Source organism: Lynx rufus, unplaced genomic scaffold (assembly GCF_022079265.1).
Source record: "Lynx rufus isolate CCGP_SWC_20201006 ecotype Redwood Valley unplaced genomic scaffold, mLynRuf1.p SCAF_1, whole genome shotgun sequence".
NCBI classification, from domain to species: Eukaryota; Metazoa; Chordata; class Mammalia; order Carnivora; family Felidae; genus Lynx; species Lynx rufus.
This window is the reverse complement of record NW_025814823.1, coordinates 23,172,467-23,193,451: the sequence shown is the minus strand read 5'-3', so window position 1 is coordinate 23,193,451 and position 20,985 is coordinate 23,172,467. Positions and strand designations below refer to the sequence as shown.

The following is a 20,985-nucleotide window of genomic DNA, read 5'->3' as shown; positions in this document are numbered from 1 at the left end:
GTATACAAGTGAAAGGTGATCTACAAATGCTTAAGAGATTAAAATATCCAAAGTGACTTGAAACAAAATCAAGTAATACAGTTAATATAAAGTATCAAGAAAAATTTAGGCTACAATAATGCAACTTATATTTTTAAAATGGCTACACATGGAAGGTATGATCATTCAGAATCTGATTTTCCTTTAAATACATGCAAAAGGAAAAGGTGTCAAAGTGACAAGCTAATCTTACTTCTCTGTTGGATAGAAATATTAAAAGGAAGCAAGTACCAGACTCTACCCTTTGTATAATAAAGACCCATGACAACTCTAAAGTCTGAAACTTGTGGGAGACTAAGAGGGCTAGTTCCTCAAAACTACTGCCATTTACTCACTACCACACTAATTACTCTCATCAGCACTGCCCAAAAGAACTTTCTGCAATGATGGCAATATTCTGTATGTGTGCTGATAAGGTAACCACATGTGGCTACTGAGCAGTTGCAATGTGACTAGTTCAACTGAGGAATATTCTAATAAATTTTAATTGCCACGTGTGGCTGGTAGCCCCCATACTGGACAGTGCAGCTTTAACCTCCCTGTGTGTACATAAATATACATTTTAAGTGTTTGTTTTAATAGGTATTTATCCTTCATATTTGTTCACATTCAATTTATTATAAAATAAGTTTCTACATAGGAAAGAGTTCACTTCCTTATGAATTCAACTTCCTTACTGAAGCGTACAATTGGTGGATAAATACAGAATCAGTGTTTGATAAAAAGGAAAAGATCCCTTACCGGCTCCATCCGAATCCTCTACCATTGGATTTATTTCTACCATAGTTGCATCATATTTCAGGAAAAGGTTGTAAAGCTTGATCATATTTTCTGCTGCAGAGTCCACAATATTAGGTGGAAATCCCATCTTCTGTGCAAGCTGAAATCAATTTGTCTCTTTATTATACGTATGTTGCGTACGTCCAATCAACATTAAGTTACTGTAAATAAAAACCTTCTAGCTTATCACTTAAATAATAAGTATGAATTGTTTGTAGTCAAACATGAATGACTGAAATAGCAGCCACTACTACTAAATGGTTCAATAAAACTTTTTATTCAAAATTCCTACAAGACAAGTAGTATGGCCATTTTACAAATGAGAAAGATGCAGAGAAGTTAAGTCCTGACTAGATTCCAGTTCCAATGTTTATTCCATTGCCTTCATATTGCTTCTAAGCCTTATGACAAACCTAAACTGAAAGAGGCTTATATTTTATTAAAAGACATATAAAAGGTGGACTGACAATCCCAATGGTCCAAATGACGGCAAAAATATTAAATCACTTGATTTTACCTTTTAAGTAATTTATGAACAGTGTCTACCAAGCAATTAGGACACATTCAGTCAAACCAGTATAACTGCATTCATTCAGAAATCTACTGAGTATCTAATATAAGACAGGCCCAAAAGATACAGTTACTTAAGCTTCTATTCTAATAGAGGGGTGTATAGTCTTGAGCAGAGATTCCTAACTAGATATATACCTGAAGAGCTTTTTAAAAAATACACACACCAAAGTTCCAAACTAGAAGTTCTGGTTTACAAGTCCTACAGTGGACCAAGCCTTTCATAATTTTTGAAGTTCCATAAGCAATTCTGGACCACTGATATAGAAGCTACATGTCTATATATTTATTCTAACTGCTGCAATTGCTCAAGAACACTATGAAGGAGGTTTTCCTCTTTTCTAACTACTATCTAAGGCTGCAATACATTTGAATTTTAATTACAGAAAATCTTAAATTCTTTAAGGGTGAATATGATTTTTGCAAGAAGTCAAATACCAGTAAGTAAAGAGGATAATCAGCCAAAAAAAAATGGCATTTTCAATTAAGACTTATTTCATATAGAGAATAATATGAAATAAATGAGAAATAATTAAATATTATTTCATTAAGAAAGATTTTCACTAGGTTATAATCTACCATTTTAGATCTAAATATTTGAGAATTGCAACAGAATTCTGATCAACCCAGAAACACATTAATTTGCCAAACACTGTGCTAGGTAGCATTTCTGCTCTTCACTCAAAAAGCTATAACCTGAGTAGATTATTCCTTCAAGTGTTATTCGAAATCAAGTATTCTTTCTCATCTAAATTTAACTGTGCAGTCATCATTCTCACATAACTACCTAATGAATCAAGTCTCTCTCTGTCCCCTTTAAACCTTTATACCATTATCTTGCTTCAATGACTTTACCAAGGTAATTTCGCTATCTCCTTTAAACTTTTGTGCTAGTCAAAAATTCTTGCCCTACTGTACTTCAATATCATAAGCTTATTTTGACAGTTTCCCACTAATACACATTAATTTCATTCAAACTTTAACATTCAAACTTTTCTTTTAAGATGGGTCACTTATTTTTCATATCCAAACTAAACAATTTAAAAATAGCAGTATTCCAACCTTACCAGTCAACTCTCACAGGCTATGGTATTAAACTTCACGGTTGGGTTTTTTTTTGTTTTTTTTGTTTTTTTTTTTTTTTTTTTTTTGGAGAAGGTGGTGGACAGAAAGTGGGGAATGAGCACACAAAAAAGGACAGTACAGAAGACTAAAGTATAGGCAAAAATTATTGTTTATGTGCAGACACTAAAAGCCCATAGCTTTCATCAGATTCTCAAAAGTATCCATCAACCACTTCCCTCCATAGGAATGTATAAGACAGTGTCCCTACCATTCCATACAATTTACAGGAAACAAAGGGGAGATTGGAACACATTAAATGCCACCATGGGTATGTAAAATCCAGGCTATGATAAACAATAAACCATAATCACCCCAGTTGCTTCAACAAACGAAAGAAGGATGAAGAGAGTGAGGGAAAGAAAACCTATAAATTAGAAAAAGACCTATGAGACAATAACCAATAGCAATGAAAGACCTTATATGGATCCCAACTCATACAAATTATAATTCTCATACAAATCTTAAATTCTTTAAGGGTGAATATGATTTTTGCAAAAAGTCAAATACCAATAAGTAGAGGATAATCCGCCTGAGAAATTATATACAAATTATAAAAGAAAAAAAAATGAAAAACTTGAGACAAGGGAATTTGAATGAATGGGTAGATAATGATTATAAAGAATTATTAATTTTACTAGGTATGACAATGGTATAGGGGCTAATTAAAATAATCCTTGCCTTTTAAAGACAAGTATTAAAATACTTAAGGAAAATATTGTAGGTACTTCTAAAAATTTTTTTTAACATTTCTTTATTTTTGAGACAGAGCATGAGTGGGGGAGGGGCAGAGAGAGAGAGGGAGACACAAAATCTGAAGCAGGCTCCAGGCTCTGAACTGTCAGCACAGAGCCCAATGCGAGGCTTGAACTCACAAACTGTGAGATCATGACCTGAGCAGAAGTTGGATGCTTAACCGACTGAGCCATCCGGGCACCCCTACTGTAGATACTTTAAAGGCTTCAATTTCATACAAGATATTAACATGCATTGACACTAAAAAAGTTTTTTAAAAAAGTTTTGTCAATCACTTAACTTATACAAAGTTAATTCTCTTTCTTTTTTTAAGTATTACAATTATCCAATAAAGCTAGCTAGAAATTCTTCAGAATACAACATACCCGGACAGCTTGTTCCTTTTTAATGCCTTCTACAATATCAATAGGTTCTTTAACTATGGCCTCAGGAGTCTCAGCAGCAACATCTTCAATGTTGACACCACCTTGAGAACTTCCTATTAATACAGGACCCTAGCAAGAGGGGAAACAGCCAAAACATCTAGATTTTATTTTTGGACCCATCAATAAAATTTTAAAACCTATTTATGCACACTATCAGATTTATGTATCTATCACTCCCCACTCCTATCTTTAAACTTCCTTGAGAATTTATCCTTACATCTCCTGCACAGTACCCCTTTATAAATGTTCAACTGAAATAATGGAAAAGAAGCGAAAAAGTAGAGGAAGACAAGAGCTCACCTGTGAGACAAAAAGATTAAAAATATACACAAAACTTATACCAAATTAAGTTAATATAAATATGTACATATAAAATATAACCTACAAATTTTTCCTAAGAACTGAAGGACAACTATTGTTTAAAGGACATTTTTAAAAATCACTTAAAAAGATACCAATATTTTTAAAAAGTCTAATAAATAAAAGTCAATTTTGTAAGCTCTAGACCTACTGCAAGTCAGTAAAAATTACTTACCTTGAAACAATAGTTCTGACTATGATCATGAATAAGATAAAAATAATAAATAATTAACTTTTAAGTCTCTTAAAATCAATCAAGAAAAAAACCTTAAAGCAAAATAATCTAATAGATTTGTTAATTTATGCACAAAACTGGAAACATGCAAAAACAAGGAAATGGTAAAACTATATTACTGAAGATTATTTAAGGTATAGGAAAATGATCTCAGTAGTGTTATACAGGAAAAAATGATATAAAACTCTAGATTCTATTCTCAACTGTGTGAGTTTTTTTTTTCCTAGTAGATTTACATTTTGAGAGGTTTAATGTAAATCTTTTTTATTTTTATTTTTTTTTATTTTATTTTTTATTTTTAAAAATTTACATCCAAATTAGTTAGCATGTAGTGCAACAATGATTTCAGGAGTAGATTCCTTAGTTCCCCCTTACCCATTTAGCCCATCCCCCCCCCACAACCCCTCCAGTAACCCTCGGTTTGTTCTCCGTATTTATGAGTCTCTTCTGTTTTGTTCCCCTCCCTGTTTTTATATTATTTTTGTTTCCCTTCCTTTATGTTCATCTGTTTTGTATCTGAAAAGTCCTCATATGAGTGAAGTCATATGATTTTTGTCTTTCTCTAACTAATTTCACTTAGCATAATACCCTCCAGTTCCATCCATGCAGTTGCAAATGGCATGATTTCATTCTTTTTGATTGCCAAGTAATACTCCATTGTATATATACCACATCTTCCTTATCCATTCATCCATCGAAGGACATTTGGGCTCTTTCCATACTTTGGCTATTGTTGATAGTGCTGCTATAAACATGGGGGTGCATGTGTCCTTTCAAAACAGCACACCTGTATCCCATGGATAAATGCCTAGTAGTGCAATTGCTAGATCGTAGGGTAGTTCTATTTTTAGTTTTTTGAGGAACCTCCATACTGTTTTCCAAAACTATGTGAAGTTTTTTAACATAAAGTATGTTTAAATGTGCAACCACTCACTAATCACACAAACTGCAAAAAAAGATGGGAAAACATTAAATGGTAAGACTTTTGTTACCCTATGTGTCACTATTCTCCCCCCTCAATTTTTTTTACAATGAACATAGTATTCTTAATCCAGGAGAAAAGAAAGCATGACTTTCATGGGGAAAAAAACAAAAGCAAAAGATTATTTTCACTTTTCTATCCCAGGAACTAGTGTGTTTCAGTAACAAACTCATTTCAAGATTTAAAGTAAAGGATTCATTCATATAAATGTATTCATTACTGTTTGGAGAACAAAACAGTCCTTCAAATCCTCAAAATAAGCAATAGCCAAAGGGTGGAAAAACCTACTACTTTTTATGGGAATTAACTGTTACTTAGGTGAAAAAAATGATTTAAAAAATAGTACCAGCCTCCATGGAGAAAAACTGGGGGGTTGAGAAACAGGGGTGGGTGATATTTCCTTGTACATCTTCGCACCCTTTAAATTTTACATTATGTGATTAGATTTCTTTTTTTTTTTTTTTTTTTTTTTTTTATGAAGTTTATTGACAAATTGGTTTCCATACACCACCCAGTGCTCATCCCAAAAGGTGCCCTCCTCAATACCCAATATGTGATTAGATTTCAATATGCATGTGTAATAAAGAATTTGGCTGGCCTTTATCCCCAATGTCTGAAAAGCACCTTTAAACCATCCAGTACAACTTAGAGTTTATGCTAATGAGGTGACTCATGGTAGGCCCAAGTTAATACAAAGGAGATGACTCAGGTAGGCAGAAGGCATGCAAAGGACAGAAAGGCAAACACTGTGATTAGAGGTTTGGAGCTTTGAGCCACATGATATCAGCCCAACCTTCTGGAAGGAAAGGGGTCCTGGAGTTTAAGCTCAACAAAGTGGTCAATGATTTAATCCACCATACCTATTTACTAAAGCACCCCCAAAAAACTGTGGACATCAGATTGACCAAGATGGTAGAACAGGAAGCCCTAGACTCGTTCTCCCACAGAAACACTAACTTAATATTATATGATCTGAATTTTTTATTCCTTTTTAGGAGAGTAAATCTCTTTATAGGAATGCCAGAAACCAGTTAGGAAACTGTAGTACCTTAGGTTCAACTGCAATGAAACAGGTTAAAAAAAAAAAAAAAAAAAAAAAGCCATTTCATTTCATCCAAGTCAGCCCCTCCCCTAGATTGATTGACACAGCTTAAGATCAAGAGAAATAGCCCAATGCTGTGCTTCTCCCTTGGGAAGGAAAAGGGAAAGTCGAATATGCATCCAACATTCTTGCTTTTCAGGGGACTATTGAAGGAACTGATTTCTGTCTTACCTAACTTAGAAAACTGACTGGGAAAAGCATATTGTAATTGCCTGTGAGAGCTCAGCAGTTAGGGCACCACCACAGAACATATAACACTGAAGAAAGAAGCCAACATAGCTCTCACAAATTGGGGAAAAGCAGCCAGCTCATGGATTTTTTTTTTTAATAACTCAAGGAACTAGAAAAAGAACAAACTAAACCCGAAGTTAGCAGAAAGAGAGAAATAATAAAGATTAGAGCAGAAATAAATAAAAGAAAATAGAACAGAAATAACTAATAAAACTAAAATCTGGTTTGTTGAAGAGATCAACAAAATTTACCAACCCTTAGGTAAACTAAGAAAAGAAAAAACACAGTAACAAAAATTAGAAGTGAAAAAGAAGACATTACAAATGGATGCCACAGAAACAAAAAGGATAAGAGACTACTATGAATAATTACATGCCAACCAATTGGATAACCTAGAAGAAATGGATAAATTCCTAGACACACAAAATAGACCAAAAATGAGTACTGAAGAAAAAAAAAATCTGGATATATTACAAGGAGATTAAATGAGTAATTAAAAACTTCCCAACAAAGAAAAGCCCAGTACCAAATGACCTCACTAAAGAATTTCACCAAATATTTAAAGAACTAATAGCAATCCTTCTCAAATTTTTCCAAAAAATTAAAGAGGGAGGAACACTTCCAAATCCATTCAGCGAGGTCAGCATTGATACCAAAACCAGACAAAGATACCACAAGAAAACTACTAACCAACATCCCTGATGAATATTGATGCAAAAACTCTCAACAAAACACTAGTAACCAATTTCAGTAACACACTGACAGGATTATATATCATGAGCAAATGGGATTTATTCCTGGAAAGCAATGATGTTTCAACCTATAAAAATCAAAATAATTCACCACATTAACAGAATCAAATTCAAAAACCACACGATCATCTCCACTGATGCAGAAAAAGCATTTCAAAAACGTCAACATCCTTTTATAAAAACACTCAACAAACTAGGAATACAAAGAATTACCTCAACATAATAAAGGCCATATATAAACAACCCACAACCAACATAATCAATGGCAAACAACTAACTGAAAGCTGCCTTCTAAGATTAGGAAAAAGGCAAAGATGCTCATTCTTGTCACTTTATTCACTATGATATTTGGAAGTCTTGGCCAGAGCAATCAGGCAAGAAAAAGAAATAAAAGGTATCCAAACAGGGAAGGAAGAAGTAAAATTACCTCTGTTTACAATGTGGTCTTGGATATAGAAACTCTAAAGAACCTCCAAAAAAGTGTTTAAGAACTAATAAATGAGATCAGCAAAGTCACAGGATACAAAATCAATATACAAATATATCTTGCATGTCTATACACTAACAATGAACAATCTGAAAAGGAAATTAAGAAAACGATCCCGGGGCTCCTGGGTGGCTCAGTCAGTTGGGCATCCAACTTCGGCCCAGGTCATGATCTCACAGTTTGTGAGTTCGAGCCCTGCGTCAGGCTCTGTGCTGACAGCTCAGGGCATGGAGCCTGCTTCAGATTCTGTTCCTCCCCCTCTCTCTGCCCCTCACATGCTCATGCTCTGTCTCTTAATAATAAATAAACGTTAAAAAAAAATTTTTTTTTAAAGAAAATGATCCCATTTACAATAGCATCAAAAAGAATAAAATAGGATAAATTTAATCAGAAAGATAAAAGACTTGTACAAGGAAAACTGTATCACAGTGCTGAATGAAACTAAACAGGACACAATAAACAGAAAGACACTGACTGGAAGACTTAATATTATTAAAATGTTCAATACTACCCATGGCAATCTACAGATTAAATGCAATCCCTACTAGCACTTTCTCCCAATATGGTATTTTTCCATTGTCCCTTGTTTGAAAAAATAGAAAGAAAAAAAAAAAAAGAAAGAAAAAAAGAAAGGAAAGAAACTTAAAATTCATATGAACTCTCTGAGGATCCTGAATAACCAAAATAATCTTGAAAAAGAAAAACAAAGCTGGAGCCTCATAATTCCCAGTTTCAAACACATAACAAAGCTATAGTAATCAAAACAGTATGGTTCTGGCATAAAGACAGACATATAAACCAAAGAAACAGAAAACACAGAAATAAATCCTCATATATAGTCAAACGGTCTCTGACAAATGTGCCACAGCTACACATGGGGAAAGGATAGTCTCTTCAACAATGGTGTTGGAGAAATTGAATATCCACGTGCAAATTAATGAAGATGATCCTTACTTTACACTATAAACAAAAATTAACTCAAAATGGATTAAAGACCAAAATGGAAGATCTAAAACAGCAAAACTCCTAGAAGAAAACAGGGGGAAGACTTCATGACATTAGATTTGGCAATAATTTCTTGGATAAGACATCAAATCACAAGCAATAAAATCAGAAAGAGACAAACTGGACTAAACCAACTCAAAACTTCAACACTGTAAAAGAAACAATCAAGAGAGTGAAAAGGCAACCTACAGAGCGGGAGAATATCTGCAATCCATATGCACGATAAGAGATTAATATTCAGGATATATAAAGAACCACAATTCAATTACTAAAACCCAAACAATCCAATTTAAAAATGTGCAAAGGACTTGAATAGACATTTCTTCAGAGAAATGCAGATCTTCATCAGCTTATGGTAGCATAACAAAGTACAGTAAACTGGGTGATTTAAACAACAGGCATTTATTTCTCACAGTTCATGGTTCATACTCATACTAATCTCCTTATCAAATGGTTTTTCAGCCACATCCTTCATATTCTTTTCCAAATAGCTTTCTTAGTTTTTGGAGTTTAGGCAGGCTGAGAATTTTCCAAATCTTTAAATTCTGATATCTTTTTGCTTCGCTTAACAATCCCTTGTTCAATTTCTCTCTTCCCAAAGTTTACTGTAAGTAGTCAGAAGGAACCAAGCTGCTTCCTCAATACGATGCTTAAAAATCTCCTCAGCTAAACATTCATCCCTCCCAAGTTCTACCTTCCACAAAACGCTAGAACATAAACACAATTCAGCCAAGTTCTTTGCCACATTGTGAGAAGGATCACCTTTTTTCCATCATTCATCATTTCAGTCTGAGACCGCAAAAGAATGATCTTTCCATATCTATATCTACCCATATTTCTACCAACATTCTATTCGTGACTATTTATATATTCTCTAAGAAGATGGAGGTTTTCTCTACAGCTCTTTTCTTTCTGAGTCCTCACCAGAATCACCTTCAAAAGTCCCTCCACAATAACCCCAGCTTTTTCTACCACATACCTCAAGACTCTTTCAGTTTCCATCCATTACCCAGTTCCAAAGCCACTTCAGCATTTTTATCGATTTGTTATAGCAGCATTCCACCTCATAGTCGCAACATGACCTCACATAAACCTAATTACCAAAGGCTCACTTCCATATATCATCACATTAGGGCTTAGGGCTTCAAAATATGAATTGGGGTGGGGGGGATAAACAGTCAGTTCATAACAATATACAAATGGCCAACAAGTATATGAAAGGGTGCTCATTATCAGTCATCATTAAAGAAATGCAAATCAAAACCACAGTGAGATATTACTTCACACCCGTTAGAATAACTTCTGTCAAAAAAAAAAAAAAAAAAAGCATTTAGTGAGGATGTGGAAAAATTGAACTCCTGTGCCCTGTTGGTAGAAATGTACAATAGTAGAACCACTGTGAAAAACAGTATCAAGTTTCCTCAAAAAATTAAACACCATATTACCATATGATCCAGCAATCCCACTTTGAGGTATATATCCAATGGAACTGAAAATGGTATCTCAATAGACATCTGCATACCTACATTAACTGCAACATTATTCACAAAAGTCAGGACGAAGAAACCTGAATGTCCATCAAGAGATGAAAAATAAAGAAAATAAGAAAAACTATATATATGCACATACAATGGAATACATTCAGCCTTTAAAAAAATAGAAATCGTGAGGCACCTGGATGGCTCAGTTAAGTATCCTGACTCTTGATTTCAGCTCTGGTCATGATCTCAGCAGTTCATGGGACTGAGCCCCACATCAGGCTTGGCACTGACAGCATGAAGCCCACTTGGGATTCTCTCTCTCCTCTCTCTCTGCCCCTTCCCCACTCACACATGTACTCTTTTTTTTTTTTTTTAATTTTTTTTTTAATCTTTACTTATTTTTGAGAGAGAGACAGCATGTGAGCAGGGGAAGAGCAGAGAGAGAGGGAAATACAGAATCCGAAGCAGAATCCAGGCTCCGAGCTGTCAGCACAGAGCCTGACGTGAGGCTCGGACTCACAAACTGAGATCATGATCTGAGCCGAAGTCGGACACTCAACCGACTGAGCCACCCAGGTGCCCCACATGTGTACTCTTTCAAAATAAACTTGAAAAATATAAAAAATAAAAATAGATAAATAAAATTTTAAAAAGGAAATCCTGACACATGCTGCAACATGGATGAACCTTGAAGACATTACACTAAGTAAAATTAACAAGTCACAAAAAAGACAAATACTGCATGATTCCACTTACATGAGGTTTGACTATATCTACAACAGTCAAACTCTTAAAAACAGAAAGTAGATCTCTAGCCAGCTAGTGGGCATTAAGAGTAACCCAAGGAACCCAAAACTTGAGGCTGGTGTCTGAAGAGAACACAGGCATGTGGAGGACTATACCCTTAACCTGTGAGGTTTGGCCCAATTCTGGGTACTTGGTGTCAGAACTCACTACAACATATACAGCAGACAAATTTTTAATGAAAGAATTAATTGTGCCTTCTCAGCCTCAAGAAAAGTAGTAAGCTTAAGTAAAGAGAAATGTTTGAAATTATACTCTAATTTTTAGTTCTTCTATAAGCTTCAAATGAAAAGGTATTCTTCATATCCTCTCTAGCAAGGCTAGAGCTTTTACAAAGATCTAAAGTGGGAGGGGGGAGGCGACTCATTTATGAAGAGCTTGTTCAACTAATACCAAACTAACAGCATGCTACTGAAGTAGAATATAGGTAAATTTAACTATAGATAACCCTAAAATGTAATTTTTTTCAACAAAAGAGGTAGAAACCAACAAACATTTAAAATATTTGAACACTTTATTTTAGTTTTACTTTTCTTTAATATATACTGATAAGAGAAATAAAAAGCCACATAAAAGTCTGGGGGAAAAAAGATAATATTAAATCCTCATTGAAGTAATGATTAGGTCTCCAAGAGTTAGCTGTAAGTTGGGGGGCGGCGGGGGGAAGGCTAAAAAAAAACCATATGAAATAATAACATAAAATAAAGTGAACAGCCCTTCTCTGTACTAATTCCCAACCAATTAGAAAGAAACCTCCAAACTGTAGACAGCTGGTCAGAAGAAAGCTTACAAAAGTAAATATAAATCAGTTAAAATAATGACTATAGTTTTGCATTTGGTCGTGACTGCTGAATGAATGCTGTTTGTTTAAGTGATTTGGTTTTAACTTTTAAATTTTAGTAATAAACGTTCAGAATAATTAAATTCTAGCAAATAGCTGTAATTTCAAATAAATGAATAATGCTATTTTCTCCTTCTTAACCTAAATTCCTCTTCTCATTAGTACCACAAAAAAAAATTTGCCTTAAAATAGGTCTGAATTTTAAATAAGTCACTTAATAAAATAAAGACCTTTTTTAAAAACAATATAAGTATGGGAAATAAAATTTGGAATTCTTGTGGCACATTTTATATCTATTCCAAGGAAAGTAAAAACAACTTGACATAGTTAAATGTGCCATTCATTTACAGCAGATTCCAATATCTTACTAGAAAAATAAATGAAAATATTTTGCAAATGTGATTTGTTAAATTAGATTTGTCTCAGCCCAAAAGTACCCAACAGGCACTGGGTAAATGCTAAGAAATCTAATTTTTAACAAGTGCCAAAACAGAGGAGCTACTTAAATTGATTTTTTGGCATACCAAATCTGGTAAATATGATATATATCTGCCCAAGCTTCCTGATTTCACACATACTAAAGAAGACCAATAAAGCCTATGACTCACTCCTAAAAACAGATAAGGAACAAAATCAATATTTTATGATCAGTTGACTCCTATACACAGAATTTTAATTCAATCAAAAATGCTCTTCTCTTTTCAGTTTAAATAGCTGATTTTTTGTTATTTAATAGAGATTCCCCCAAGAGCTTGTCATAACCCAAAAAGTAACACCAGCCAACTCTTACACTGGTCTAACATGACAGCATCAAAGAACATCTGACCAAATGGTTTTATTGGTACTATCAAATTTTTAATCTGAATTATTACAACTATGTAATATAAATGAAAACATCTTTCTGAATGAGACTCAAATAATTCTCTAAAAATTCAAGTTCTTAAAATGAATTCAAATTTGGTTCTTTTCCCCAATGCTATATCTTTAATAAAATATAGTCAGTGTATTATATTTAGATCTTTAATAACACATATTCAGTTTGCTATATTTACTCCAATCAAAATGAGGTACTCTGAATGTGCAACGTTATAGGACTCCTATCTCTATAACAAAAAGTAAAAACAAAATAACAAAATGAAAGATGTTGATATAAAACATCAATGGAAAAGAAAACGTAATGAAAACAACTGAATTTATAAAAGTGTAATTTTTGTTAATGTGTAAAATATATTAGGTTATTGTCACGAGATTTCTAAAATAACTTACAAATCTAAATTCTACCATACAGAGAAACCTATAATGGTAAACATATTACTTACAAATAAAACAATGTCTTTTATCTTATATCCTGAGTGGGTTTTTACTACCATCTAGTGTTATACCTTAAGAAATACTTTCTTGTAAAAATTAAGTTATGAAAGACACTTTATAATATCACTCAAACATTACCAGAACATGTAATTAACTGTAAGAAAAAAAAAATCACAGTATGGAAAATAGCTTTTTAAAAAGATGTTTTATATACAAAAACTAATTGCATTATTCTTAAAATTTTTGTTGTATTACTCATTGTGTGATTGTGTAATTTACATCAAATCCTTACTAGGACTTCCAAATACGTACTCAACTTGCCTGGAAAAACAAGGTATACAGCACAAAGATTCAGCCCATTTAGTGTAACTAATGTACTCAAAAAGCCAAATAATTAGAGTATAAAATGATTATCAATGCTCTCTCCATGGCAACGGGTCTATGAAAGGTCTTCTTCTTCCCCGGGTGCCTTAAATGCTAGCATTTTAGGTTCCATAAAGAGAGGAGAGCAGAGCTAGGGTTATGCTCCCTAGAATCATATTGTTTGCTAGTGAATGTCACCCTTCAACTTGCCAAATACCAAATCAGCTAGTGAAATAAACCCCAAACTGTAAAAAAACACGAAAAGGTTGAAAAAGAAGATGAAGCCATGGAAACACATTCTTTTAATGGGTTCAGAAACTGTCTTTATTAGATTTTACTCTGCTAGAAATTATTTTCTCAGTCTAGGGAATCTGGAGAGGAATCCGAGAGCATTTAAGCTGCTCTTAGCAAATTAACAATTTAGAAGTCCTGTGGATTCTATTTCAGCAAAGTTTTGCCTATAGCTTTTATTACCACAATATTATATATTAAATTTTATGGCATTAACCATGCTTTTTTTTTAATGACACAAAAATAAAAATTGTGCTCATGACACATACAAATAGATTATGGATACCTTTTTTAATCCTTCCCATAGAAATAGCAAAAATCAACTTTTGAAACTGAATGTAATAAAATCATCCTAAAGTATCATGTCTACAATTACTCACTTGATATGACCTTTCCATGGTTATTGCAAAGTAGTATTCTCTCCGGGGATATCTTCGCTCACAAACCAACACTTGATTGCATATTCTGCCCTTTTCTCCCGTTTGCTTGGTAAACAACTTCTTCCCAATCATTTGTGAGGAAACAGCTTTTGCTTCTTCCGGACTGAAATAAGAAAAAGAACTCAAATTCTTTTCCCCTCCAACTGAGGAAAACAAAAGCACATGACAGCCAAAATTTTATCTCATTTAATATTTAAATTTCAGCATTTTCATCAGTTCAATAATAAGGGGCAATTTTTACAATATATCTTTTTCTTTAATAATGATTTTGCTTTAAAAAACATGACTTACGAGAAAACTATCTTCACTCCTCCTTTGAGGCCACTCTCAAATGTTCCTTTTCCTCTACCACCAGCTAAAACCTGTGCCTTTATCACAACATCTTTTGAACCTAGAAGAAAAACACTTCTGTTAGATAAGCAGCACGTAACAGCATTCAAGACAGTATTTTGTTATTAAGCATACATATTAAGTGATATTATCAAATGTAGTAGTCTCATTTACCCACAGTGTCAAAAAATGAAGTATTCCACATGTATAAATTTTCTAGATTAGAACATTAAAACATCCATCATCTAAAGATCCACAACTTAAACTAGCCACTCATATGACACCATTCCTTAAAGTACACTGAAAATAATTTTCCTTTTCTATAACACTTTAAGTATCCAGTGCTTTGGAAGATATTAAAAGTACAAAATTGAGACTCAAATGTCTTCCCAACATTTCCTTCCTTTCTATTCACATGTAAAATTGCTATGCTGTGAACATTTGAGTTAAAAATGCTACTTCGTGCAGAAATACACCATGACTTAAGGGGTGAGTGCCAATATTGATACCACACTGTTCCTCTAACAGAGAGACCTATTAATATACACATTCTTGAGCTATACTATTATGAGGAGTATTATCAGGAATTAAATTATATTTATCAAAAGATTCAGGGGTGTTATGTTTATAACATTAAAAAAATAAATAATCTTTTAAATAAATACTGTGAATTTTTCTTAACAGGTAGATTGATTTCTCTTCTATCTTCCTCTTTCTAAAGTGCTGAAGAAAATCAGCAAACCAGCTGTTCAGCCTAGGTACCACACTCATCATTCATGATCCAGAGCTATAGCTCTTGGAGGGGCATTCTGAGTCTCCCTCAGAATGAGGGAGAATTTCAGAACCTGCTCATTTTCCCTCTTACAGCATTTTGCCTATACTAGCAGTGAAACACTAGTATTACATTATGGCAAAATAAGCCTTGAGGTCAGGGTTAGGGACACTTTTATCCTTATTCCTTATAAGCCCAAAGCAGTCTCTGGGATATAACTACCAATCCATGCCCACACCATGCAGAATGAGAGGGGACTCCCACCTAATCAGATAAAGCAACCAAATCAAAGAGGTAACAAATGCAGTTTGTGATAAAACCAGTAAGAAATGACTTAAAGTTTACACTTAAACTACTACAAAAGAATATTTAGAAAATTAATGATGTAAATGAGTGTACATTTAGAAGCCAGAAGATGGCTCTTTGAGTCAGTCAAGGCAGTATTTAAAAGAACCCTCTTTCTCACACTCCATATCCATTCAGTCAGGAAATCATACTGATTCTATCTTCAAAATTTATCCAGAATCTTGACCACTCCTCATCACCTCATTTGGATCCTGGTCCCAGCCACCATTATATCTCACCTACATTACCCTTGTCCCTGACAGAGCATTCTCAAAGCAGCAAAGTGAGCACATCACTCCTCTATTTAAAACCTTGCAATGTCCTTTTTACTCAGAGTAAAATTCACACTCCTTACAATGGCCTAAATGCCCTATAGAATCTCCCAGTACTCTTCCTATAACCTCCTCATTGCTCACTCCACTCCAGCAACACTAGTCTCTGCTGTTTCCAGGCATGTTCCTGCCTACAGGACTTGGCTCTAATGCTCCTGCCACCTGGAATATTGGTCATCCAAGTACAAGAATCCCCTGTTTTTCAAAAGTTCGCATTACATCACTTTGCTTTTACAAAAGACCTACATCAGTATGTTTTCACTAACCAAAAGAAATCCGAAAATGATTTTCACTTCTATAAGAACAACGTTCAGTGCTTGTTTTGCAGAGCCATTACAGAGGCAGCATGCACCCCGAACAGCAAGAGTGGCCCCACCAAGCTCCTTACCCAGGAACTAAATTCAGTGCCTCAGCATCAAGCCACCATAGCTTTGAACTGTGTCTCTGAGCGTCTGTGCTTTATCGACTTATTTTGTGCATCTCTGTTAGCAAGATGTGTTCTAAGGAATCAGAAAAGCCTAGGAGGGGTCATCTGTTGGGTCTGGGAATGCTTGAAAACATTTCCATATAAATTGTTGGTAGGTGCTCTTTTGCTTTATGCCATTTTGGCTTATAAAATGTTTCACAAGAATGCTCTACTTTCAGATACAAGAAGATACCTATATCCACTTGAGAAAGGTCCTCATTCCCTTCAAGTTTTTTCTTCTTACATACCATTGTCCATGATGCTTACCCTGATCACTCTACTTGATACTACGAACTGCCTACCTGTGACCAATCCCCCTTACCCTGTCCTTTTTTTTCCCCATAGAATTCATCACCTTCAAACATAATAATTTCCTCATGTTTATCATTTATTGTTTTGCTCGCCCACTAGAATATAGACCAGAAGGGCAAAATCTTGGTTGTGGTTATTGATGTTCTCAAGCTACTGGGCGGGTTCCTAGCATATATTTTCTGAATGTTGAATAAAAGAACATTTAAAGATGGAATAAATTTGGGGCGCCTGGGTGGCTCAGTCAGTTAAGCATCCAACTTCAGCTCAGGTTCATGATCTCACAGTTCATGAGTTCAAGCCCTGCATGGGGCTCTCGGTTGTCAGCACAGAGCCTGTTTCTGATCCTCTCTCTCTCTCTCTCTCTGCTCCTCCCCCAACTGTGCTCATACTCTCTCAAAAATAAACAAAAAAAAAATGGAACGAATTCGTAAAAAATCTACATTTTCCACTGCTCTTTAAAAAACTCAAAACTGGGGGCGCCTTGGTGGCTCAGTCAGTTAAGTGACTGACTTTGGCTCAGGTCATGATCTCACAATTTTTGAGTTCAAGCCCCATATCAGGCTCTGTGCTGACAGCTCAGAGTCTAGAGCCTGCTTCAGATTCTATGTCTCCTTCTCTCTCTCTGCCCCTCCCCTGCTCGTGCTCTGTCTCTCATAAAATGAATAAACATTAAAAAATAAAAAAATAAAAAACTGAGAACTGGAAATACTGGGCCCTGCAACTAAAGCTGATTAGAAGTGCCTTGTTTACACAGATAGACCCTTTTCTATCTGCCATAGCCCCCAAGATAGACCCTTTTCTATCTGCCACAGTCCCCACCATCCCCAAGTGAAAACAATTTAATATTAGATAAAAAACTAGAGAAAACTTAAGAAATTTCCTTAAAACTAACAATAATTTTCCTACGGGAAGACAACAGGTAGCCTCAGGGACAAAGGCAAATTACAGAGTTCATGCCCAAACTAAAAGAAGCAGCCACTAGTCATTTTACCTTTTTCTGGTTACCTGCCAAGTCCTGGTTTTCTGGTACTTTAGAAATATTCATTTATATCCAAAGAGGATAAATGTAATCCCAACAGTGTAAATATCATGTAAAAATGGTCAAGAGTTAAACTGATGCTTTGCTGGGCTAAATTCAAATATTCACACATTAAACTGAGGATTTAAAATATTGACCTATTTGAGTAGTAAAGCTCTACTTTTTCAAAAATATTTTATAAGACAGAAGACTCTTCCCCCAAGTGCCAACTTCCTTTCTTCCTTGGGGGAAGAGCCCTCTGTCTTATAAAATTTATAAGAATACAAATTCCTTAAGGGCAGAGATGATTCTTCAAAAGTTCCTTCTATAAAAGCCTTTCACAACAAAAGAAAAGCCAAAAAAAGTTAATGAATACAGTTTCATCAATTATCAAGAGAAGGAGAAGGATTACAAGAGACATCTGAGGACAATTGATTGAAACAAGATTTTATTCAATTCCATTAATTCATTAAAAAATTACATCTATATACCAGTTACTGTGCTGGAGTTGTAGACACAACAATGATCAAAAGGGACCTACCCTGCCCTTAGAGAGCTTACAGTCTTTATTTTATTAGATTTGGCCCTTTGCTCTAGTCAGACAAGAGCTTTTATGGATTCCAAGATTTATTTAAAATATATTCACTATCCCTGCTAGCTTCAGTTATTCACAAACGTTTTAAGCATTCTTCTATATAGTCATCCAATAAAACACTAGGAAGAAGAAAAAAGAAGGCAAAGCGCTATTGTCTGCCATTAGAAGTTTCCCTCCAGGCTGGCATTCATCAATTGGCAACCTTTGTACATGTTTATTCAACTAGACAGAAATTCCATCTTAATTATACTAGAATCCTAAACACTAGGACTAAGACATGGAGTGACTGAATAAATTAAAAAACAAGACTCATGCATGCTGCAAGAGACTCACTTTTAGATGGAAGCAAACAGAGTGAAAGTGAAAAGATGAAAAAAGATATTCCATACAAACAGAAACCAAAAGAAAGCCAGAGTAGCTATACTTATTTCAGACAAAATCAACTTCGTAACAAAGACTATAATAAGAGACAAGAGTGTTAAATAATGATAGAGGCGTCAATCCACCAAGATGATATATCATTTGTAAATATTTATGCACCCAACATAGAAGCACCTAAATATATAAAGCAAATCTTAACAGACCAAAGGGGGAAAGAGACAGTAATAGAATAGTAGTAGGGGACTTTAACACTCACTTACATCAATGGATAGATCATCCAGACAGAAAATCAAAAAGCAAACATAGGCCTTAAATAACAAATTCAATCATGGTCTAAATATATATATAACATATATATATACATACATATTTAAATATATATGAATATATATATTGAATGACATCCCATCCAAAATCAACAATATATATTTTCCTCAAGTGCATATGGTACATACTCCAGGACAGATGATATGATAAATCACAAAACAAGTCTTAATAATTTAAGAGGACTGAAATCATATCAAGCATCTTTTCCAAACACAGTGGTATGAAACTAGAAACCAATTAAAGAAAGAAAACTGAAAAATTCACAAATACGTGGAGATTAAACAACATGCTACCAATGGGTCAAAGAAAAAAATCAAAAAAGAAATTAAAAAATATATTGAGACAAACAAAATGGAAATACACCAAAATTTATGGGATGCAGAAAGAGCAGTTTGAATTCACAGTAATAAATGCCTTAATAAATGCCTATGTTAAGAAACAAGAAAAGGGGCGCCTGGGTGGCGCAGTCGGTTAAGCGTCCGACTTCAGCCAGGTCACGATCTCGCGGTCCGTGAGTTCGAGCCCCGCGTCAGGCTCTGGGCTGATGGCTCGGAGCCTGGAGCCTGTTTCCGATTCTGTGTCTCCCTCTCTCTCTGCCCCTCCCCCGTTCATGCTCTGTCTCTCTCTGTCCCAAAAATAAATAAACGTTGAAAAAAAAAAAAAACTAAAAAAAAGAAACAAGAAAAGTCTCAAACAAATTAACTATGCACCTCAAGGAACTAAGAAAGAACAAAGCCCAAAGTTAGTAGAAGGAAGGAAATAACGAGGTTAGAACAGAAATAAAAGAAAAACAATGGAAAAGATCAATGAAAATAAGAGCTGCTTCTTCAAAATGACAAACTTTCAGCTAGGCTCACCAAAAAAAGAAAAAAGAGTGGACTCAAATAAAATCAGACAAAAAGATATTACAACTGATAACTCAGAAATGCAAAACATAAGAGACTATTATGAGCAATTAATGACAACGAACTGGACAACCAAGAAGAAATGAATTCCTAAACACATACGACCTACCAAGACTAGATCATGAACAAACAGAAAATCTGAACAGATTACTGGTAAGGATATTGAATCAGTAATCAAAAACCTTCCAATAAATTAAAGTCTAGGACCAGATGGCTTTATTGGTGAATTCTACCAACATTAAAAAAAGAATAGCAATCCTTCTCAAACTCTTTGAAAAAAAAAAAAAATAGAAGAGAACATTTGCAGTTCACTTTACAGGCACAGAATTACCTTGATACCCAAACCAGACAAGGATGCCAAAGGGAAAGAAAATTACAGGGTAATAACCCTGATCAACACACATGCAAACATCCTCAACAAAATATTAGGAAACTGCATGCAACAACACATTAAAAGAATCAATACCATTAAAAAAAAAAATCATATACCAACATCAAATAGGATTTATTCCAGGAATCAAAGGCTACTTAAATATCCACAAATCAGTGAATGTGATATTAACAAAATGAAGGGTAAAAAATCATATAATCATCTCAAAAAATGCAGAAAAAGCATATGGCAAAATTCAGCATCCAATTATGTAAAAAACTCCACAAAGCAGGTAGAGAAGGAACATATTTCAACATAATAAAGGCCATATATGATAAGCCCACAGTTAAGATCTTATTCAACAGTGAAAATTTGAAAGCTTTGGCCCTAAGATCAGCAAGACAAGGATGTCCACTCTTGCCACTTTAATTCAATATAGTTCTACCCACAGCAAT

At 34.4% G+C, this 20,985-nt stretch overlaps 1 protein-coding gene across 1 annotated transcript in view; it reads right to left on the bottom strand.

Annotated features, from left to right (window-relative positions):
- The window catches only part of SUCLA2 (succinate-CoA ligase ADP-forming subunit beta), a 43,762-nt gene that overhangs the window by 12,057 nt on the left and 10,720 nt on the right, over window positions 1-20,985 (bottom strand). Inside the window, exons 3-6 of the mRNA XM_047079790.1 lie at window positions 14,669-14,768; window positions 14,318-14,480; window positions 3,633-3,761; window positions 781-919 (exon numbers count right to left, since the gene is read on the bottom strand). Coding sequence (XP_046935746.1) covers window positions 781-919; window positions 3,633-3,761; window positions 14,318-14,480; window positions 14,669-14,768 — 531 coding nt within the window. The remainder of the gene's footprint in view (window positions 1-780; window positions 920-3,632; window positions 3,762-14,317; window positions 14,481-14,668; window positions 14,769-20,985) is intronic.